Source organism: Oncorhynchus tshawytscha, linkage group LG20 (assembly GCF_018296145.1).
Source record: "Oncorhynchus tshawytscha isolate Ot180627B linkage group LG20, Otsh_v2.0, whole genome shotgun sequence".
NCBI classification, from domain to species: Eukaryota; Metazoa; Chordata; class Actinopteri; order Salmoniformes; family Salmonidae; genus Oncorhynchus; species Oncorhynchus tshawytscha.
In genome coordinates this window covers 24,830,765-24,849,683 of record NC_056448.1, presented here as the reverse complement: position 1 = coordinate 24,849,683, position 18,919 = coordinate 24,830,765, and the positions used below count along the sequence as shown (strand labels likewise).

General features: G+C 45.2%; 1 protein-coding gene across 1 annotated transcript in view; it reads right to left on the bottom strand.

Annotated features, from left to right (window-relative positions):
- Window positions 1–18,919, bottom strand: part of LOC112220366 (breakpoint cluster region protein-like) — a 186,996-nt gene that overhangs the window by 13,280 nt on the left and 154,797 nt on the right. The window contains exons 9-17 of the mRNA XM_042302391.1: window positions 12,330–12,451; window positions 11,976–12,141; window positions 11,742–11,861; window positions 11,512–11,587; window positions 11,125–11,235; window positions 7,273–7,347; window positions 5,031–5,128; window positions 3,010–3,141; window positions 26–85 (exon numbers count right to left, since the gene is read on the bottom strand). Coding sequence (XP_042158325.1) covers window positions 26–85; window positions 3,010–3,141; window positions 5,031–5,128; window positions 7,273–7,347; window positions 11,125–11,235; window positions 11,512–11,587; window positions 11,742–11,861; window positions 11,976–12,141; window positions 12,330–12,451 — 960 coding nt within the window. The remainder of the gene's footprint in view (window positions 1–25; window positions 86–3,009; window positions 3,142–5,030; window positions 5,129–7,272; window positions 7,348–11,124; window positions 11,236–11,511; window positions 11,588–11,741; window positions 11,862–11,975; window positions 12,142–12,329; window positions 12,452–18,919) is intronic.

Below are 18,919 nucleotides of genomic sequence, written 5' to 3'. Positions count from 1 at the left end.
CTGACACACTCACACACACACTCACCCCGGTCATGGGGATGACCGTTCTCTGCCAGTCTTTGCCTAGGAGCGTCTGGGGATCAAGCTGGAGGGAGCAAAACCAGATGGTTGGTTAGTACACCAATACACAGAGACACTAACAGACTCAAACACACATACAGACAAGAAAACACCAACATTAGGCTACCTTATAATGCATCATCAATTCACACACACGCACAAGCACACACACAGTTGCCAATTCCCCTCCCCGTATATATGATTTGTTTCTGTCAAACTATTGAACATCAGTTGTCCTAGCAGTGAGTGGGGTTACCATGCGTCTCAGCAGGGCACTGCGTACACACCTCCATGGCTTTGACCCCCCCCAGTAGGTCGCCCCAGGCTGGAGACCTCCTGTCCCCTCTCCCTCTCCATAGTGCCCTCCACACAGTGTCTGGCCAACAGAGTGCAGGCCTTGCCTTGCATCCCATCTACTCAACTACTTCACCTGTCATGGCTCTCTGTGCAGAGAGACTGACAAAGTCTCCAAACTAGTAAGATATTCTTTACCCATTTGGCTTCTGTCTAGTGTACATGTTCTGTGGTATGAGGGAGTTGGTGGTAGATGCTCCTATCAGGCCCATACTGCCCCTCTCATTCTTTTCTCCTCCTCTTTCTCTCTTTTGTTCCTCTTTCTTTCTTTCATTTCCTCCGTCAGTAGAGCTGTAGTCTCAGTAGGTGTGTATCCTGTCTCTGTGTGTAGCCTAAAGGGCCCAGTCGATAATGGTCTCCAGTGGTCCAGGAAAGCTGTTTCACCCAACACACACCTGCCACGCTCACTCTGAGGAGTGTGTGAGGATCACAAGCTAAAGTACGTCCTCATACACACAGGTGTGGATTGCACTACAGGACGACCGCTTGTTTATGCACCTCTCTCGGTCTCCTCCCCTCTCTTCTGCATTATCCCCCCTCCTCCTTTTCTTCCCTCTCTCCTCCTCTCTTCTCTATTAGTTACAGCTAATCCCTATGCTTAAGTTAGTTTTGGTGTAGGCTGTAAAATGTACCATCCCCCCAGTGGCCTCCAGCCAAGCCTTGAGTAACCCTACCAACCCCTCTCTTCCCTGGGTGTCCCCCCTCCCCCCACTACACCCTGCTTAGCGAGCCCATCCCAGTGTGCCAAATTCCCACCCTCTATATGTGTGTTTGGACGAAAAGATCATCTGAATCATCAGCTGGGGCTTTCATACAAAGCTGCTCAGCTTTGGCAACATGGCCTACTGCTGTGTTTGTTTGTGTGTGAACCGCCGGGGGACTTGGTCTCTCTCCATCATTATGAAGCTATGTATTAGAAGACTACTGAGCAACATAGCACATACATCAGAGGATGAGAGAACACAGTGATCCATAAGCAAACACATGGTACAGTATGTACAGACTGGGGTAGGGGATGATTTTGTGTTGATGAGCATTCACACAGTTTGATTACACATTTTTGAACCACCATTACAGTTGGCATGGCAATTATCACAGTTACCATGGTAACCACTAGAGGGGATCTATATCCACATCTAAGCAGTAAGTATTTCAAGTCTTCATCTTGTTGTATTCGGTGCACGTGACAAATACAATTTGGTTTGATTGATTTTGACAAACCAGAGAAGAACTCACTATCTGTCTCCAGCCACTTCTCTAGGGTATACCATAGATACAGATCCAGGATCAGCGATATCTTCCCCAACATTAACACCTTGTGAAATTGCAAAACTTAACTCGTTTTTGGGGACAACTACACCCTACAAGACTGCCCCTGGCCGGGTAACTGTGTCTGTTATTGGACATCACTGAATACTGAAAGGTTTACACACACACACACACACACACACACACACACACACACACACACACACACACACACACACCTGTCCAAATAGGGGGATAGGGAACAGTACACCCCCAGGACGTGGACCAGATCAAAGCAGAGGCTCCATGGATCTGATACTGTCACGCTCTGATCTTAGTTTGCTTTGTATGTTTATATGTTTTGTTTGGTAAGGGTGTGATCTGAGTGGGCATTCTATGTTGTATGTCTAGTTTGTCTGTTTCTGTGTTTGGCCTGATATGGTTCTCAATCAGAGGCAGGTGTTAGTCGTTGTCTCTGATTGGGAACCATATTTAGGTAGCCTGTTTTGTCATTGTGGGTGATTGTCTATGTGTAGTGTTTGTGTCAGCACTATTGTTTATTAGCGTCACGGTTGTCGTTTTGTTCAGTTTACTTTGTGTTTTCGTCATCCATTAAAATGATGCATTCACACCACGCTGCACTTTGGTCCTCTTCTGACGACAACCCGTGACAGATACACTAACCAATGTCTTTATTCACCTGCCTTTCCTTGAAACATGAAGGTCCATGTACAAAAATCCTACCAGGCCCTATCCAGCATTCCATCCCTCACTACCCACATGCAAAAAGAGATGTGAACGCACACACACACCAGATCTGGTTACCCTTGGGACAGACTCATAGGCACATAATATTTACAGGAAGAACACGTTATTTATGGACCCTGATTCAACCACAGTCAAGATGGGCTGATACTGTTACCCTCTAACATACATTCTCCAAACAAAAAAACTAATAAATAAAAGCAAAGAAGAGCAGTTCACTCAACTCATAGTTCCTGATCATGACCCAATCCATGTGTTGTCCCCGGTCTCTCTACAGCTTTTCACGGGTTATTGGCTCAACTATCTGGTTCTGAAGCTCAGTTGGGTTATGACTAGAGCTAGTCAGGGCTATTTACCTATTGGATGCATTTTTGCAGGTTCTAAGTCTGCAATTTACACATCTAATCACTGTAGACAGTCTATCCTACTACTCACATAATTAGCTAATTCATTAATTAAATCAGCTGAGCACTCAGCAGTGTTTAGTCCACATCTAGGACATTCAGACCACAATCTCACCACACTGTCATAACCATCAGGCTGTTACTATGGTGACATAACAGCGTGAAGGTGATGACGTACCGGGATCTGTCCTTTGCCGATGATGCGGTCGGTGCTGTCTCCGTCCTCTTTGTTCTGCTTGGTCTTGTTGTAGCTCTTCTCATAACACAGCAGCCTCAGGGTCTGAGAGCCCTCCAGGTCTATCTCAAACTCCTGGAGCAGAGACAGAGAGAGAGACAGAGACACAGAGAGAGAGAGAGAAACAGAAAGAGAGAGAAACGAAGAGAGAGAAAGAGAGAAACAGAAAGAGAGAGAAACGAAGAGAGAGAAAGAGAGAAACAGAAAGAGAGAGAAACGAAGAGAGAGAAAGAGAGAAACAGAAAGAGAGAGAAACGAAGAGAGAGAAAGAGAGAAACAGAAAGAGAGAGAGAGACAGAAAGAGAGAGAGAGAGAAACAGAAAGAGAGAGAGAGAGAAACAGAAAGAGAGAGAGAGAGAAACAGAAAGAGAGAGAGAGAGAAACAGAAAGAGAGAGAGAGAGAAACAGAAAGAGAGAGAGAAACAGAAAGAGAGAGAGAGAGAGAAGAGAAACAGAAGAGAGAGAGAGAAACAGAAAAGAGAGAGAGAGAAACAGAAAGAGAGAGAGAGAGAAACAGAAAGAGAGAGAGAGAAACAGAAAGAGAGAGAGAGACAGAAAGAGAGAGAGAGAGAAACAGAAAGAGAGAGAGAGAAACAGAAAGAGAGAGAGAGAAACAGAAAGAGAGAGAGAGAAACAGAAAGAGAGAGAGAGAGAAACAGAAAGAGAGAGAAACAGAAAGAGAGAGAGACAGAAAGAGAGAGAGAGAGAAACAGAAAGAAGAGAGAGAGAGAGAGAGAAACAGAAAGAGAGAGAGAGAAACAGAAAGAGAGAGAGACAGAAAGAGAGAGAGAGAAACAGAAAGAGAGAGAGAGAAACAGAAAGAGAGAGAGAGAAACAGAAAGAGAGAGAGAGAAACAGAAAGAGAGAGAGAGAAACAGAAAGAGAGAGAGAGAAACAGAAAGAGAGAGAGAGAGAAACAGAAAGAGAGAGACAGAGAGAATGAGAGAGAGAGAAAGAGAAAAAAACAGACAAGTTATGAGAGAAAATGCCACAGAAACCACAGACTGCCTAAAGTAGCTTTACAGTCATTTCTCGAAGGACCAATGTAAAGCATTAGGGGTTTCAGGACTGGTGAGGATGATGCCCATCTACTGTGGGACTCAAATAAGAGAGCAGACGGAGGCAGAGATGCAGCTTTTAGTCTTTATACGGCTTTCAATGAGGATGGCATGAAAGTCTCTTCCAAAAGATGCTCAATAAGGTTCATCTGTACACTCTTACAAAACTCTTCGGTTGTCCCCATAGGAGAACACTTTTTGGTTCCATGTAGAATCCTTTCTGGTTCCATGGAACCCAATAGGGTTCTACCTGGAATCAAAAAGGGTTCTTCAAAGGTTTCTCCTATGGGGACAGCCAAAGAACCCTTTTAGGTTCTAGATAGCACCTTTTTTCTAAGAGTGTACCCGTTATCAGTTAAGTGCTGTAAATGTGAACATATTGTCAACAGCAGACAGCACAGCTGACGGAGATTCCCGTTAGTTATGTAAAGGAAAACACTGCATATGTTTCCCACACGGTTAGGGGCCACAACACATTCCATTAACATTTCCACAGACATGAGTCATCATCAGAAGCTCCTCATTAGCGAACACTATTTCCACTTTGCTGAGCAATGTAATTTAGTAGCAGAAGCAGCAGCAGTTCCTTGGGCCTGATGGAAAATTCCTGCTGCAGATAAACAAATTCACCAATTGTGTTTTAAAACTGTTGTGTGCGCTCTCATAGCTCTCATGACGCACAAGCACTTTGTGTTTGGCTCTGACATCCAGCACCGTGATACGTGACGACGTTGTGTGGGTGTGTTTATGTGCTCTCTGCCGTTACCTCCTTACTGAAGAGGCCATACGGCTTTCTCATTAAGACACTACTACATCACAACACCAGATGTCTTGGTCTTGGTAGTACCCAGAAAATGCAGATACTGTACTCCGCATATGTCTGGTAATACCAGTACAAGTTTTTACCTCGTTCCATTTGGGCTCTGTGGTATAGCGATACACCCGCGTCTTGGCTTTGTTCGCAAAGTAGCCAAAGGAGTCCACCTCTAACGTGCAGTACAGATCTGAGAGGAGAAGAGGAGATGCAGTCACAGTTACAGTTTTGAAGTTTACATGCACCTGAGCCAAATATATTTAAACTCAGTTTTTTCCTGACATTTATACCCAGTAAAAATTCCCTGTCTTAGGTCAGTTAGGATCACCACTTTATTTTAAGAATGTGAAATGTCAGAATAATAGAAGAGAGAATTATTTAAGCTTTTATTTTTTTCATCACATTCCCAGTGGGTCTGAAGTTTACATACTCTCAATTAGCATTTGGTAGCATGGCCTTTAAATTGTGTAACTTGGGTCAAACTTTTCGGGTAGCCTTCCACAAGCTTCCCACAATAAGTTGGGTGAATTTAGGCCCATTCCTCCTGACAGAGCTGGTGTAACGGAGTCAGGTTTGCAGGCCTCCTTACTCGCACACGCTTGTTCAGTTCTGCTCACACATTTTCTATAGGATTGAGGTCAGGGCTTTGTGATGGCCACTCCAATACCTTGACTTTGTTGTCCTTAAGCCATTTTGTCACAACTTTGGAAGTATGCTTGGGGTCATTGTCCATTTGGAAGACCCATTTGCAACCAAGCTTTAACTTGATTGATGTATTGAGATGTTGCTTCAATATATCCACATAATTTTCCTGCCTCATGATGCCATCTATTTTGTGTGAAGTGCACCAGTCCCACCTGCAGCAAAGCACCCCCATAACATGCTGCTGCCACCCCCATGCTTCACGGTTGGGATGGTGTTCTTCTGCTTGCAAGCCTCCCCATTTTTCCTCCAAACATAACGATGGTCATTATGGCCAAACAGTTCTATTTTTTTTTCATCAGACCAGAGGACATTTCTCCAAAAAAGTGCCATCTTTGTCCCCATGTGCAGTTGCAAACCGTAGTCTGGCTTTTTTATGGTGGTTTTGGAGCAGTGGCTTCTTCCTTGCTGAGTGGCCTTTCAGGTTATGTCGATATAGGACTCGTTTTACTGTGGATATAGATACTTTTGTACTGGTTTCCTTCAGCATCTTCACAAGGTCCGTTGCTGTTGTTCTGGGATTGATTTGCACTTTTCGCACCAAAGTACGTTCATCTCTAGGAGACAGAACGGGTCTCCTTCCTGAGCGTTATGACGGCTGCGTGGTCACATGGTGTTTATACTTGCATACTATTGTTTGTACAGATGAACGTGGTACCTTCAGGCGTTTGGAAATTGCTCCCAAGGATGAACCAGACTTGTGGAGGTCTACAATTTTGTTTCTGAGATATTGGCTGATTTCTTTTGATTTTCCCATCATGTCAAGTAAAGAGGCACTGAGTTTGAAGGTAGGTCTTGAAATACATCCACAGGTACTCCTCCAATTGACTCAAATGATGTCAATTAGCCTATCACAAGCTTCTAATGCCATGACATCATTTAAAGGCAAGGCTGTTTAAAGGCACAGTCAACTTAGTGTATGTAAACTTCTGACCCACTGGAATTGTGATACAGTGACTTATAAATGACATAATCTGCCTAAACAATTGTTGGAAAAATGACTTGTGTCATGCACAAAGTAGATGTCCTAACCAACTTGCCAAAACTATAGTTTGTTAACAAGAAATTTGTGGAGTTGTTGAAAAACTAGTTTCAATGACTCCAACCTAAGTGTATGTAAACATCCGACTTCAACTGTAGATTCACCCAAAAGACTATGACTAGTAGTGGTCTCTATGACAATACAACACAAAATTAAATAAAACAGTAGAATGGACATTGGCATCCTACCAACAAAACAATCTGCCATTTTGGTCAGGAAAACTTCTCTATGTGATCTCAATATGATACCCTCTTTAAATGAACTGTTATAAACGTAAAACATACTACTGTTGATGAGAACAATTTTAGAACAATGTTATTACAAAATCACATGAAATATATGTTGAAGTGACCTCTAACAAATTATATGACATTCACCAGAACAGTTTTACAGAACAGCTGTGGCCCCTGTAAGCTTAGCGTAAGGGTGTCTCAAATTACACCCTATTCCCTATATAGTGTACTACTTTGACCAGAGTAGTGCACTATAAAGGGAATAGCGTGCCATTTGGGGCGCAGCATAATGCCTGTGTTATTACTCCTGTAAAGTATGTACAGTGTAGAGGCACTTCTCGGTGGAGGGTCACTCACTCAAGCTCTGTTTGAGGCCCGAGGCAGAGTGGACGATTACATTCAGGAATCCATGGAGGCCAGGGGATTCATCCTCTGGAAAAACACAAGGAAGAGAGATGAAGGCTTAGAGAGGAATGGAATATACAGATAAACTGACAAAATAAAAGGAAACACTTGAGTAAATGAGGGATACAATGTATATTGAAAGCAGGTGCGGAGTTAATTCAGCAATTAACATGGCATCATGCTCAGGGGTCATGTATAAAATGCCCAGTTGCCCATTATTTTGACATCCATGGGTAGAAGAAGAGATCTCAGTGACTTTGAAAGGGGGGTCTTAAAGGAGTATAGGGGGTTTAAATGGTGTGTGTCTCAGTCACCAGATCTGAACACAAATGTCACGTTCGTCGTATAGAGGAGACCAAAGCGCAGCGTGATTAGAATACATTCTTCTTTTAATGAACGAAGAACACAACAAACTATACAAAACAAATGTGCCGCTATAAACATCCAGTGCTGACACAGGAAACTATACATAGACAATAACCCACAAACTATCCAAGGCATATGGCTACCTAAATATGGTCCCCAATCAGAGACAACGATAAACTGCTGCCTCTGATTGAGAACCAATCTAGGCAACCATAGACATAAAAACCCCTAGACTGGAAAACCCCATAAACATACAAAAACCCTAGATAGGGTCAAAACACATATATCACCCTCGTCACACCCTGACCTAACCAAAATAATAAAGAAAACAAAGATAACTAAGGTCAGGGCGTGACAACATATGGGAGATTCTGGAGCAGCGCCTGAAACTGCGTTTTTCATCACCATCAAGAAAACACCAAATTATGGAATTTCTCGTGGAAGAATGGTGTTTCATCCCCCTAATAAAGTTTCAGACACTTGTAGAATGCCAAGTGACATTGAAGCTGTTCTGGTGTCTCAACACCCTATTAAGACACTTTATGTTGGCGTTTCCTTTATTTTGTCAGTGGCAATTACCTGTAGATCCATGTTAACATTGGAATGCTGAATGAAACTTTAAAGATCCCAAAATAACTCTATTTTCTTCACTCTAGAAACTAAACTACACCATGAAACAAAGATAAATGACATAAAGAACGATAACAAAATGCTTTGGAGCACCTTCAATTACATTTGGGGCCAAAAGGCAAACTCAGGTCTATCATTAAATCAGATGGCTCATTCATCACAAAACCCACTGATATTGCCAACTACTTTAATGTTTTTTTCATTGGCAAGATTAGCAAACTTAGGCATGGCATGCCAGCAACAAACACTGACACTACACATAGTACACAAGTATATCTGACCAAATTATGAAAGACAAGCATTGTCATTTTGAATTCTGTAGTGTGGAAGAAGTGAAAAAATGATTGTTGTCATTCAACAATGATAAGCCACCGGGGTCTGACAACATGGTTGGAAAATTACTGAGGATAATAGTGGATGATATTGCCACTCCAGTTCGCCATATTTTCAATCTAAAAGTGTGTTCCCTCAGGCCTGGAGTGAAGCTAAAGTCATTCCACTACCCAAGAATAGTAAAGCCCCCTTTACTGACTCAAATAGCCGACCAATCAGCCTGGTACCACCCCTTAGTAAACTTCTGGAAAAAATGGTGTCTAACCAGATACAATGCTATTTTACAGTAAACAAATTGACAAAAGTATTTCAGCATGCTTATAGGGAAGGTCATTCAACAAGCACAGCACTTACACAAATGACTGATGATTAGCTGAGAGAAATTGATGATAAAAAGATTGTGGGAGCTGTTTTGTTAGACATCAGTGCGGATTTTGACATTATCGATCATAGTCTGCTGCTGGAAAAACATATTGGATAAAGAGTTACCTGTATAACAGAACACATAGGGATGTTCTTTAATGGAAGCCTCTCCAACATAATCCAGGTAGAATCAAGAATTTCCCAGGGAAGCTGTCTAGGACCCTTACTTTTTTCAATCTTTACTAATGACATTCTACTGGCCTTGAGTAAAGCCAGTGTGTCTATGTATGTGGATGACTCAACACTAGACACATCAGCTACAACAGTGAGTAAAAACACTTAAAGAGCTGCAGTTAGTTTCAGAATGGGTGGCAAGGAATAAGTTAGTCCTAAATATTTCACAAACTAAAAACATTGTATTTTGGACAGAATATTCACTAAACCATAAACCTCAACTAAATATAGTAATAAATGATGTAGAAATTGAGCAAGTTGAGGTGACTAAACTGCTTGGAGTAACCCTGGATTGTAAACTGTCATGGTCAAAACATATTGATACAACAGTAGCTAAAATGGAGAGAAGTCTGTCCATAATAAAGCCCTGCTCTACCTTCTTAACAGCACTATCAAGAAGGCAGGTCCTACAAGCTCTAGTTTTCTCGCACCTGGACTACTGTTCAGTCGTGTGGTCAGGTGCCACAAAGAGGAACTTTGGAAAATTACAATTGGCTCAGAACAGGGCAGCACGGCTGGCCCTTAAATTTACACTGAGAGCTAACATTAATAATATGCATGGCTCAAATTGGATGAGAGATTAACTAAGAGCACACAACTCAGACACCCATAAATACCCCACAAGACATGCCACCAAAGGGCCCTTCACAATCCCCAAGTCCAAAACAGATTATGGGAGGCGCACAGTAACTCTATTCTACATCAGGTAACTGATCTAGGCAGTAGAATCAGATTAATAAAACCGATAAAAATACACCTTCGGCCTCCCGAGTGGCACAGTGGTTTAAGGCACTGCACCACAGTGTTAGCTGTGCCACTAGAGATCCTGGTTTGAGTCCAGGCTTCCGTAGCCGGCCGCGACCGGAGACCCATGGGGCGGCGCACCATTGGCCCAGTGACGTCCGAGTTAGGGGAGGGTTTGGCCGGCAGGGATGGTCTTGTCCCATTGCGCTCTAGCGACTCCTGTGGCGGGCCGGGCGCAATGGACTCTGACACGGTCGCCAGGTGTACGGTGTTTCCTCCGACACATTGGTGCGGCTAGATTCAGGGTTAAGCGGGCATTGTGTCAAGAAGCAGTGCGGCTTGGTTGGGTCGTGTTTCGGGGGACGCACGACTCTCGATCTTCGCCTCTCCTGAGTCCGTACAGGAGTTTCAGCGATGAGACAAGACTAACTACCAATTGGATACCATGAAATTGGGGAGAAAAAGGGGTAAAAAAAATTATAAAAAAATCTATACACCTTATGGAACAGTGGGAACTGTGAAGAGACACACACACAGGCACAGACACATGTACACATGATAAGACAAACACTCTACACATGGATATTGTATTGTAAATATGTGGGGCGGCAGGGTAGCCTAGTGGTTAGAGCGTTGGACTAGTAACCGGAAGGTTGCAAGTTCAAACCCCCGAGCTGACAAGGTACAAATCTGTCGTTCTGCCCCTGAACAGGCAGTTAACCCACTGTTCCTAGGCTGTCATTGAAAATAAGAATTTGTTCTTAACTGACTTGCCTAGTTAAATAAAGGTTAAAAAAATAAAATAAAATGTAATGGTAGAGTAGTGGCCTGAGGGAACACACTAAATGTGATAGTAGAGTAGTGGCCTGAGGGACACACTAAATGTGATAGTAGAGTAGTGGCCTGAGGGACACAATAAATGTGTGACAAGTGTTTTACACTGTATAGGAAGAGTAGGATCCTTAATAAATATAATTACAGACTGCAAACTGTTCTGACAACCATAACTTCATTTTGTTCCTATTTGTCTTTGGATTTCTCTCAATTTCTCTACTTCAGAGCACATAGTTGATACATCTGACAGAAAAACTCTGGGCCAGAAGTCAGAGCAGAACATTGAATAACATCTGGTACCTTGGCCTTCTTTGTTGATGGTGAGTGGGATGTGGTGGACAGTCTGCAGCTTCACACATGAGTTGGTCAACATCTGTAGCTCCATGGAGGTCAGGGAGAAGCTCTTGAAGCCTGGGAGAGGGACCATACAAACATAGGGTCAGGGGTCAGGGGTCAGAGTCACCCACACAGTATGTCGCAGTACAGTGTGTATGTTAATGCTGCATGTGAGCAAATATTAGTGGTTTCAATTGGTTGGTTCAATTTACACAATGGACTACAGGTCAGATTATTGGGCATCTTCTATCATCTATCCTGAGCCAATGGCTGCTCCTTACTCAAACACTCATTGCTTACAGGGTGATACTGAAGAGATTTAGTCACAGTAGAATACTGAGGGCCACCTACATTTCTTCTGCTGTTCCTGGATCGTCTCCTTCCACTCAGCGCGCTCGTAGTCTGATGACATCAGAAACATGTAACCCTGAAACACAGCACACACTTAGATACAATACAATCATATACAGCCTATCAAAGATGATGATGGCGATTGTAATGAAGTAGAGGGTGATAGTGATGGTGATGATAGCTTGTTGTTGATGATGATGAGGGTGATGAAGAGGAAGACAGGGGTTCACCTTGCCGTTCCTGTTGTGTACTCTGAGGGCCATACTGGGGGAGGTGAGCAGCAGAAGAGACTCCTGCTCCGACAGCTTCTTCCTCAACCTGTCAATCACCTTCGACCCTTTGTTGGCTCGCTAGACAGAAGAAAGACCTGTCAACTACATTTACATACTATGGTATGTGTGTGTGTGCGTATGCATGCATGTGTGCGTGTGAGTGTGTGTGTCTGTACACTGTCTGTGACATACCTTCTCTCTCTGGATCTCACTCTTGATGTGGGAGATCTTCACCTTCATGGCGTCCAGCTCCTCGTCAGGCACCTGGGGGATGTGCAGAGGCTCAGACTCATCTGCGTTCTGGAAGGTTAGGTCTGACAGAGGGATGTACCACTTGGAATCATACTGCTGACTCTTCCTGCAGAGAGGGAGGAATGGAGATAAAGATAGAGTGAGTGAGAGAAAGAGAGAGAGAGAAAGAGAGAGAGAGAGAGAGAGGAAGTGATATGATTAGAAATCCTAGCATCTTGAAGACAGACATGTCCTGGAATATGTTAGAAGAAAGAAGAGTTGAACATAGACAGAACGATGGGAAGACTATTTTACCCTCCGATCTGTTTCTTGAGCTTGGCGCAGAGCAGCAGGTCGGTGAAGAGGAAAACATGGCGGAGCTTCCTGGTTCCCTCCACCAGCTCCACCATGAAGCTGTCCTTCAGCAGCTGGCGGTTCTACGAGACCACACAATCAGCCATCAGATCAATCTATACATCAGCTGATCAAACAATACGATACACTTCCATATTCTGTATTGGTTAAGACACTGCGGTGTGTGTGTGTGTGTGTGTGTGTGTGTGTGTGTGTGTGTGTGTATGGGGAGGGGACGACGACTCATATGCCACCATGATCCAGAAGGGGGCATTGATGTTTTTCCACACACAGCTGTACATTTACAGCTCTGTCTATAAAATAAAACAGCTTGCATCAGGAGAGGGCCAATGTTACAACACTGTTCCATATGCCTTGTCTAACCTCATGAAGGCGTACTGTAGATACTACAGGAGGTACATTTCTGTACAGGTCCAGCAAGTCTACAACACATCAGGAGGACCTTTGAAGTAAAGAATACCTAACTAAAGCACATCTATGCCCAACATAAGGAGGGCATATCTGAACAAAGCACATAGTCCATGTGAGGACATTACAGATGAACTGCACTCCCTACAATGAACGGTCTGATAAAGCTAGGCCTGAGGGGTAGAGGCTCACAAGCAACCCCCCATGTTTCTGTGTGTGTGAGTCATCCACGCTCACACACACCTAACAGGGTCTCCCCCGGCAAAGTGCAGGGTTGTTGCTGTACCAGTCAGTGTGTATGGACCATCTTAAAGGGAATGTCGAACAATGGCTCAGAGTCTCTGATCCAGACAGCAGCACGTCACACAGGACCCCAGAAAGAGTAGATGCTGCATGAGCAACAGATAATAGGGATCCTAATAAATAACCAAAAAACACAGACATGGTCGGACATCTGCTCTGTGCCTGTCCTCGGCCTGATTGACATTTAGAGTCTGATATGCCTGCTAAGAAGATGAGACACTTCTAATTTACTCATTCCCAATGGCTGCTCAAATTATTAATTAGATAGATAATGAATACAGCCGTGATAGATCACTTCCTCATTGGCTTATTAAAAATAACATTTTAAGCTTTCGAATGGTATCATTTATTTAAAAAGTGAAAGTAGTTGGGGGCCAAAATGGCTACATACTGTGGCTTTGATGTAAAGAGTGTGACCCCACAATCTGTCGGACACAGTGGTACTAACTGATGACCATTGGACATATTGATCCTCTTTTCGGTTTGGGACGAGGTTTCATCAGCTGCTCAATTTGCATTGACGAATTCCCCCGACCTTCCAACTACAACACTGTGTTTCTGTGGTGCTCTCTGACTACTGTATTATTAAAGCAGTGTATATGTATTGTCCATCACAGGGAACAGCATTTCATTCAATCAAATCACATCATCGATCCTGTTGGTCGTGGCTTGTAAGGGAGGGATCCAATAAGATCATAGCTCACCAGGAGATCATGGGGTGAATGCTAGAGATAAGCCAGTCAGGGGGATAACAGAGAGATTTAGGGATTACATGATGTATTGTAAGTGTATACTGGCCCTCCTAGAAAGTGAAGGGGATAGGGTGCTCAAACATTAGGGACACACATCTGTTTGTTTACCTTGTCAAACACAATCAAATAATCCTCCAGGCTGCAGATAACGACACTACATACAGTACACACTTCATATGACCCAATGCACCATTCTAGATGCAGCCAGACTACTGACATTCTCCCTGAGGGACTCCTAATATTTCTCTCCTCCTGATGGACAAGGTCCTCCTCATCAAATACGCTTTACTAAGGCCTCCAGAAGAAATATGACTTTGGCCATCTCTCATAATCGCTGACTAAAAGGGCAGCAGGACTATTGAGAAAAGAGAGATGAGAGAGAGAGAGAGAGAGAGAGAGAGAGAGAGAGAGAGAGAGAGAGAGAGAGAGAGAGAGAGAGAGAGGAGAGACAGAGAGAGAGGAGAGACAGAGAGACAGAGAGAGAGAGAGAGAGAAGAGAGAGAGAGAGAGACAGAGAGAGAAAGAGACAGAGAGAGAAAAAGAGAGAGAGAGAGAGAGAAGAGAGACAGAGAGACAAAGAAGAGAGAGACAGAGAAGAGGGAGAGAGAGAGAGAGAAAGAGAGAGAGAGAGAGAGAAAGAGACAGACACAGAGAGAGAGAGACAGAGAGACAAAGAAGAGGGAGAGAGAGAGAGAGAGAGAGAAAGAGAGAGAGACAGAGAGAGAAAGAGACAGAGAGAGAGAGACAGAGAGAGAGAGACGGAGAGACAGAGAAGAGGGAGAGACAGAGAAGAGAGAGAGACAGAGAAGAGGAGAGAGGGAGAGAAGAGAGAGAGACAGAGAAGAGAGAGAGAGACAGAGCAGAGGGAGAGACAGAGAAGAGGGAGAGACAGAGAAGAGGGAGAGACAGAGAAGAGGGAGAGACAGAGAAGAGGGAGAGACAGAGAAGAGGGAGAGACAGAGAAGAGAGAAGGACAGAGAAGAGGGAGAGACAGAGAAGAGAGAGACAGAGAAGAGGGAGAGACAGAGAAGAGAGAGACAAAGAAGAGAGATAGAGAAGAGGGGGAGACAGAGAAGAGAGAGAGACAGAGAAGAGGGAGAGACAGAGAAGAGGGAGAGAAAGAGAAGAGTGAGAGAGAGAGAGAGAGAGAGAGACAGAGAAGAGTGAGAGACAGAGAAGAGAGAGAGACAGAGAAGAGTGAGAGACAGAGAAGAGAGAGAGACAGAGAAGAGGAGAGACAGAGAAGAGGGAGAGACAGAGAAGAGTGAGAGACAGAGAAGAGGGAGAGACATAGAAGAGAGAGAGGGAGAGACAGAGAAGAGGGAGAGACAGAGAAGAGAGAGAGGAGAGAGGGAGAGACAGAGAAGAGAGAGAGACAGAGAAAGAGGGAGAGACATAGAAGAGAGAGAGGGAGACAGACAGAGAAGAGGGAGAGACAGAGAAGAGGGAGAGACAGAGAAGAGGGAGCGACAGAAGACGGAGAGACAGAGAAGAGAGAGAGACAGAGAAGAGGGAGAGACAGCGAAGAGGGAGAGACAGAGAAGAGGGAGAGACAGAGACGAGAGAGAGGGAGAGAAGAGGGAGAGACAGAGAAGAGAGAGAGACAGAGAAGAGGGAGAGACAGAGAAGAGTGAGAGACAGAGAAGAGTGAGAGACAGAGAAGAGGGAGAGACAGAGAAGAGGGAGAGAAAGAGAGAGAGAGAGAGAGAGAGACAGAGAAGAGTGAGAGACAGAGAAGAGAGAGAGACAGAGAAGAGTGAGAGACAGAGAAGAGAGAGAGACAGAGAAGAGCGAGAGACAGAGAAGAGGGAGAGACAGAGAAGAGTGAGAGACAGAGAAGAGGGAGAGACATAGAAGAGAGAGAGGGAGAGACAGAGAAGAGGGAGAGACAGAGAAGAGAGAGAGGGAGAGAGGGAGAGACAGAGAAGAGAGAGAGACAGAGAAGAGGGAGAGACATAGAAGAGAGAGAGGGAGAGACAGAGAAGAGGGAGAGACAGAGAAGAGAGAGAGGGAGAGAGGGAGAGACAGAGGAAGAGAGAGACAGAGAAGAGGGAGAGAGAGAAGAGAGAGAGGGAGAGAGAGAAGAGGGAGCGGGGAGAGAGGGAGAGACAGAGAAGAGGGAGAGACAGAGAAGAGAGAGAGACAGAGAAGAGAGAGAGACAGAGAAAGAGGAGAGACAGAAGAGGGAGAGCCAGAAGAGGGAGAGACAGAGAAGAGGGAGAGACAGAGAAGAGGGAGCGACAGAAGACGGAGAGACAGAGAAGAGAGAGAGAGAGAGAGAGAAGAGGGAGAGACAGCGAAGAGGGAGAGACAGAGAAAGAGAGAGGGAGAGACAGAGAAGAGAGAGAGACAGAGAAGAGGGAGAGACAGAGAATATAGAGAGACAGAGAAGAGGGAGACAGAGAAGAGAGAGACAGAGAAGATAGACAGAGAAGAGAGAGAGACAGAGAAGAGAGAAAAGAGAGAGACAGAGAAAGAGAGAGAAGAGGGAGAGACAGAGAAGAGGGAGAGAGAGAAGAGGGAGAGACAGAGAAGAGTGAGAGACAGAGAAGAGGGAGAGACAGAGAAGAGGGAGAGACAGAGAAGAGGGAGAGACAGAGAAGAGGGAGAGAGAGATGAGGGAGAGACAGAGAAGGGGGAGAGACAGAGAAGAGGGAGAGACAGAAAAGAGGGAGAGACAGAGATGAGGGAGAGACAGAGATGAGGGAGAGATAGAGAGAGAAAGAGAGAGAGAGAGACAGAGAGAGAAAGAGACAGAGAGAGAAAGAGACAGAGAGACAAAGAAGAGGGAGAGACAGAGAAGAGGGAGAGATAGAGAGAGAGAAAGAGAGAGAGAGAGAGAGAAAGAGACAGACACAGAGAGAGAGAGACAGAGAGACAAAGAAGAGGGAGAGAGAGAGAGAGAGAAAGAGAGAGAGACAGAGAGAGAAAGAGACAGAGAGAGAGAGACAGAGAGAGAGAGACGGAGAGACAGAGAAGAGGGAGAGACAGAGAAGAGAGAGAGACAGAGAAGAGGGAGAGACAGAGAAGAGAGAGAGACAGAGAAGAGGGAGAGACAGAGAAGAGGGAGAGACAGAGAAGAGAGAAGGACAGAGAAGAGGGAGAAACAGAGAAGAGAGAGACAAAGAAGAGAGACAGAGAAGAGGGGGAGACAGAGAAGAGAGAGAGACAGAGAAGAGGGAGAGACAGAGAAGAGGGAGAGACAGAGAAGAGTGAGAGACAGAGAAGAGGGAGAGACAGAGAAGAGGGAGAGAAAGAGAGAGAGAGAGAGAGAGAGAGACAGAGAAGAGTGAGAGACAGAGAAGAGAGAGACAGAGAAGAGTGAGAGACAGAGAAGAGAGAGAGACAGAGAAGAGGAGAGACAGAGAAGAGGGAGAGACAGAGAAGAGTGAGAGACAGAGAAGAGTGAGAGACATAGAAGAGAGAGAGGGAGAGACAGAGAAGAGGGAGAGACAGAGAAGAGAGAGAGGGAGAGAGGGAGAGACAGAGAAAGAGAGAGAGACAGAGAAGAGGGAGAGACATAGAAGAGAGAGAGGGAGAGACAGAGAAGAGGGAGAGACAGAGAAGAGAGAGAGGGAGAGAGGGAAACACAGAGAAGAGAGAGAGACAGAGAAGAGGGAGAGAGGGAAGAGAGAGAGGGATTGACAGAGAAGAGGGAGCGGGGAGAGGGAGAGACAGAGAAGAGGGAGAGACAGAGAAGAGAGAGAGACAGAGAAGAGAGAGAGACAGAAGAGGGAGAGCCAGAAGAGGGAGAGACAGAGAAGAGGGAGAGACAGAGAAGAGGGAGACAGAAGACGGAGAGACAGAGAAGAGAGAGAGGGAGAGACAGAGAAGAGGGAGAGACAGAGACGAGAGAGAGGGAGAGAAGAGGGAGAGACAGAGAAGAGTGAGAGACAGAGAAGAGGGAGAGACAGAGAAGAGAGAGAGACAGAGAAGAGGGAGAGACAGAGAAGAGTGAGAGACAGAGAAGCGGGAGAGACAGAGAAGAGGGAGAGAAAGAGAGAGAGAGAGAGAGAGAGAGAAGAGTGAGAGACAGAGAAGAGAGAGAGACAGAGAAGAGTGAGAGACAGAGAAGAGAGAGAGACAGAGAAGAGCGAGAGACAGAGAAGAGGGAGAGACAGAGAAGAGTGAGAGACAGAGAAGAGGGAGAGACATAGAAGAGAGAGAGGGAGAGACAGAGAAGAGGGAGAGACAGAGAAGAGAGAGGGAGAGAGGGAGAGACAGAAGAGAGAGAGACAGAGAAGAGGGAGAGACATAGAAGAGAGAGAGGGAGAGACAGAGAAGAGGGAGAGACAGAGAAGAGAGAGAGGGAGAGAGGAAGAGACAGGGAAGAGAGAGAGACAGAGAAAAGGGAGAGACAGAGAAGAGTGAGAGACAGAGAAGAGGGAGAGAGAGAAGAGAGAGAGGGAGAGACAGAGAAGAGGGAGCGGGAGAGAGGGAGAGACAGAGAAGAGGGAGAGACAGAGAAGAGAGAGAGACAGAGAAGAGAGAGAGACAGAGAAGAGGGAGAGCCAGAAGAGGGAGAGCCAGAAGAGGGAGAGACAGAGAAGAGGGAGAGACAGAGAAGAGGGAGCGACAGAAGACGGAGAGACAGAGAAGAGAGAGAGAGATAAGAGGGAGAGACAGCGAAGAGGGAGAGACAGAGAAGAGAGAGAGGGAGAGACGGAGAAGAGGGAGAGACAGAAAAGAGAGAGAGGGAGAGACAGAAGAGGGAGAGACAGAGAAGAGAGAGAGACAGAGAAGAGTGAGAGACAGAGAAGAGAGAGAGACAGAGAAGAGTGAGAGACAGAGAAGAGAGAGAGACAGAGAAGAGCGAGAGACAGAGAAGAGGGAGAGACAGAGAAGAGTGAGAGACAGAGGAGAGGGAGAGACATAGAAGAGAGAGAGGGAGAGACAGAGAAGAGGAGAGACAGAGAAGAGAGAGAGGGAGAGAGGGAGAGAGGAGAGACAGAGAAAGAGAGAGAGACAGAGAAGAGGGAGAGACATAGAAGAGAGAGAGGAGAGACAGAGAAGAGGGAGAGACAGAGAAGAGAGAGAGGGAGAGAGGGAGAGACAGGGAAGAGAGAG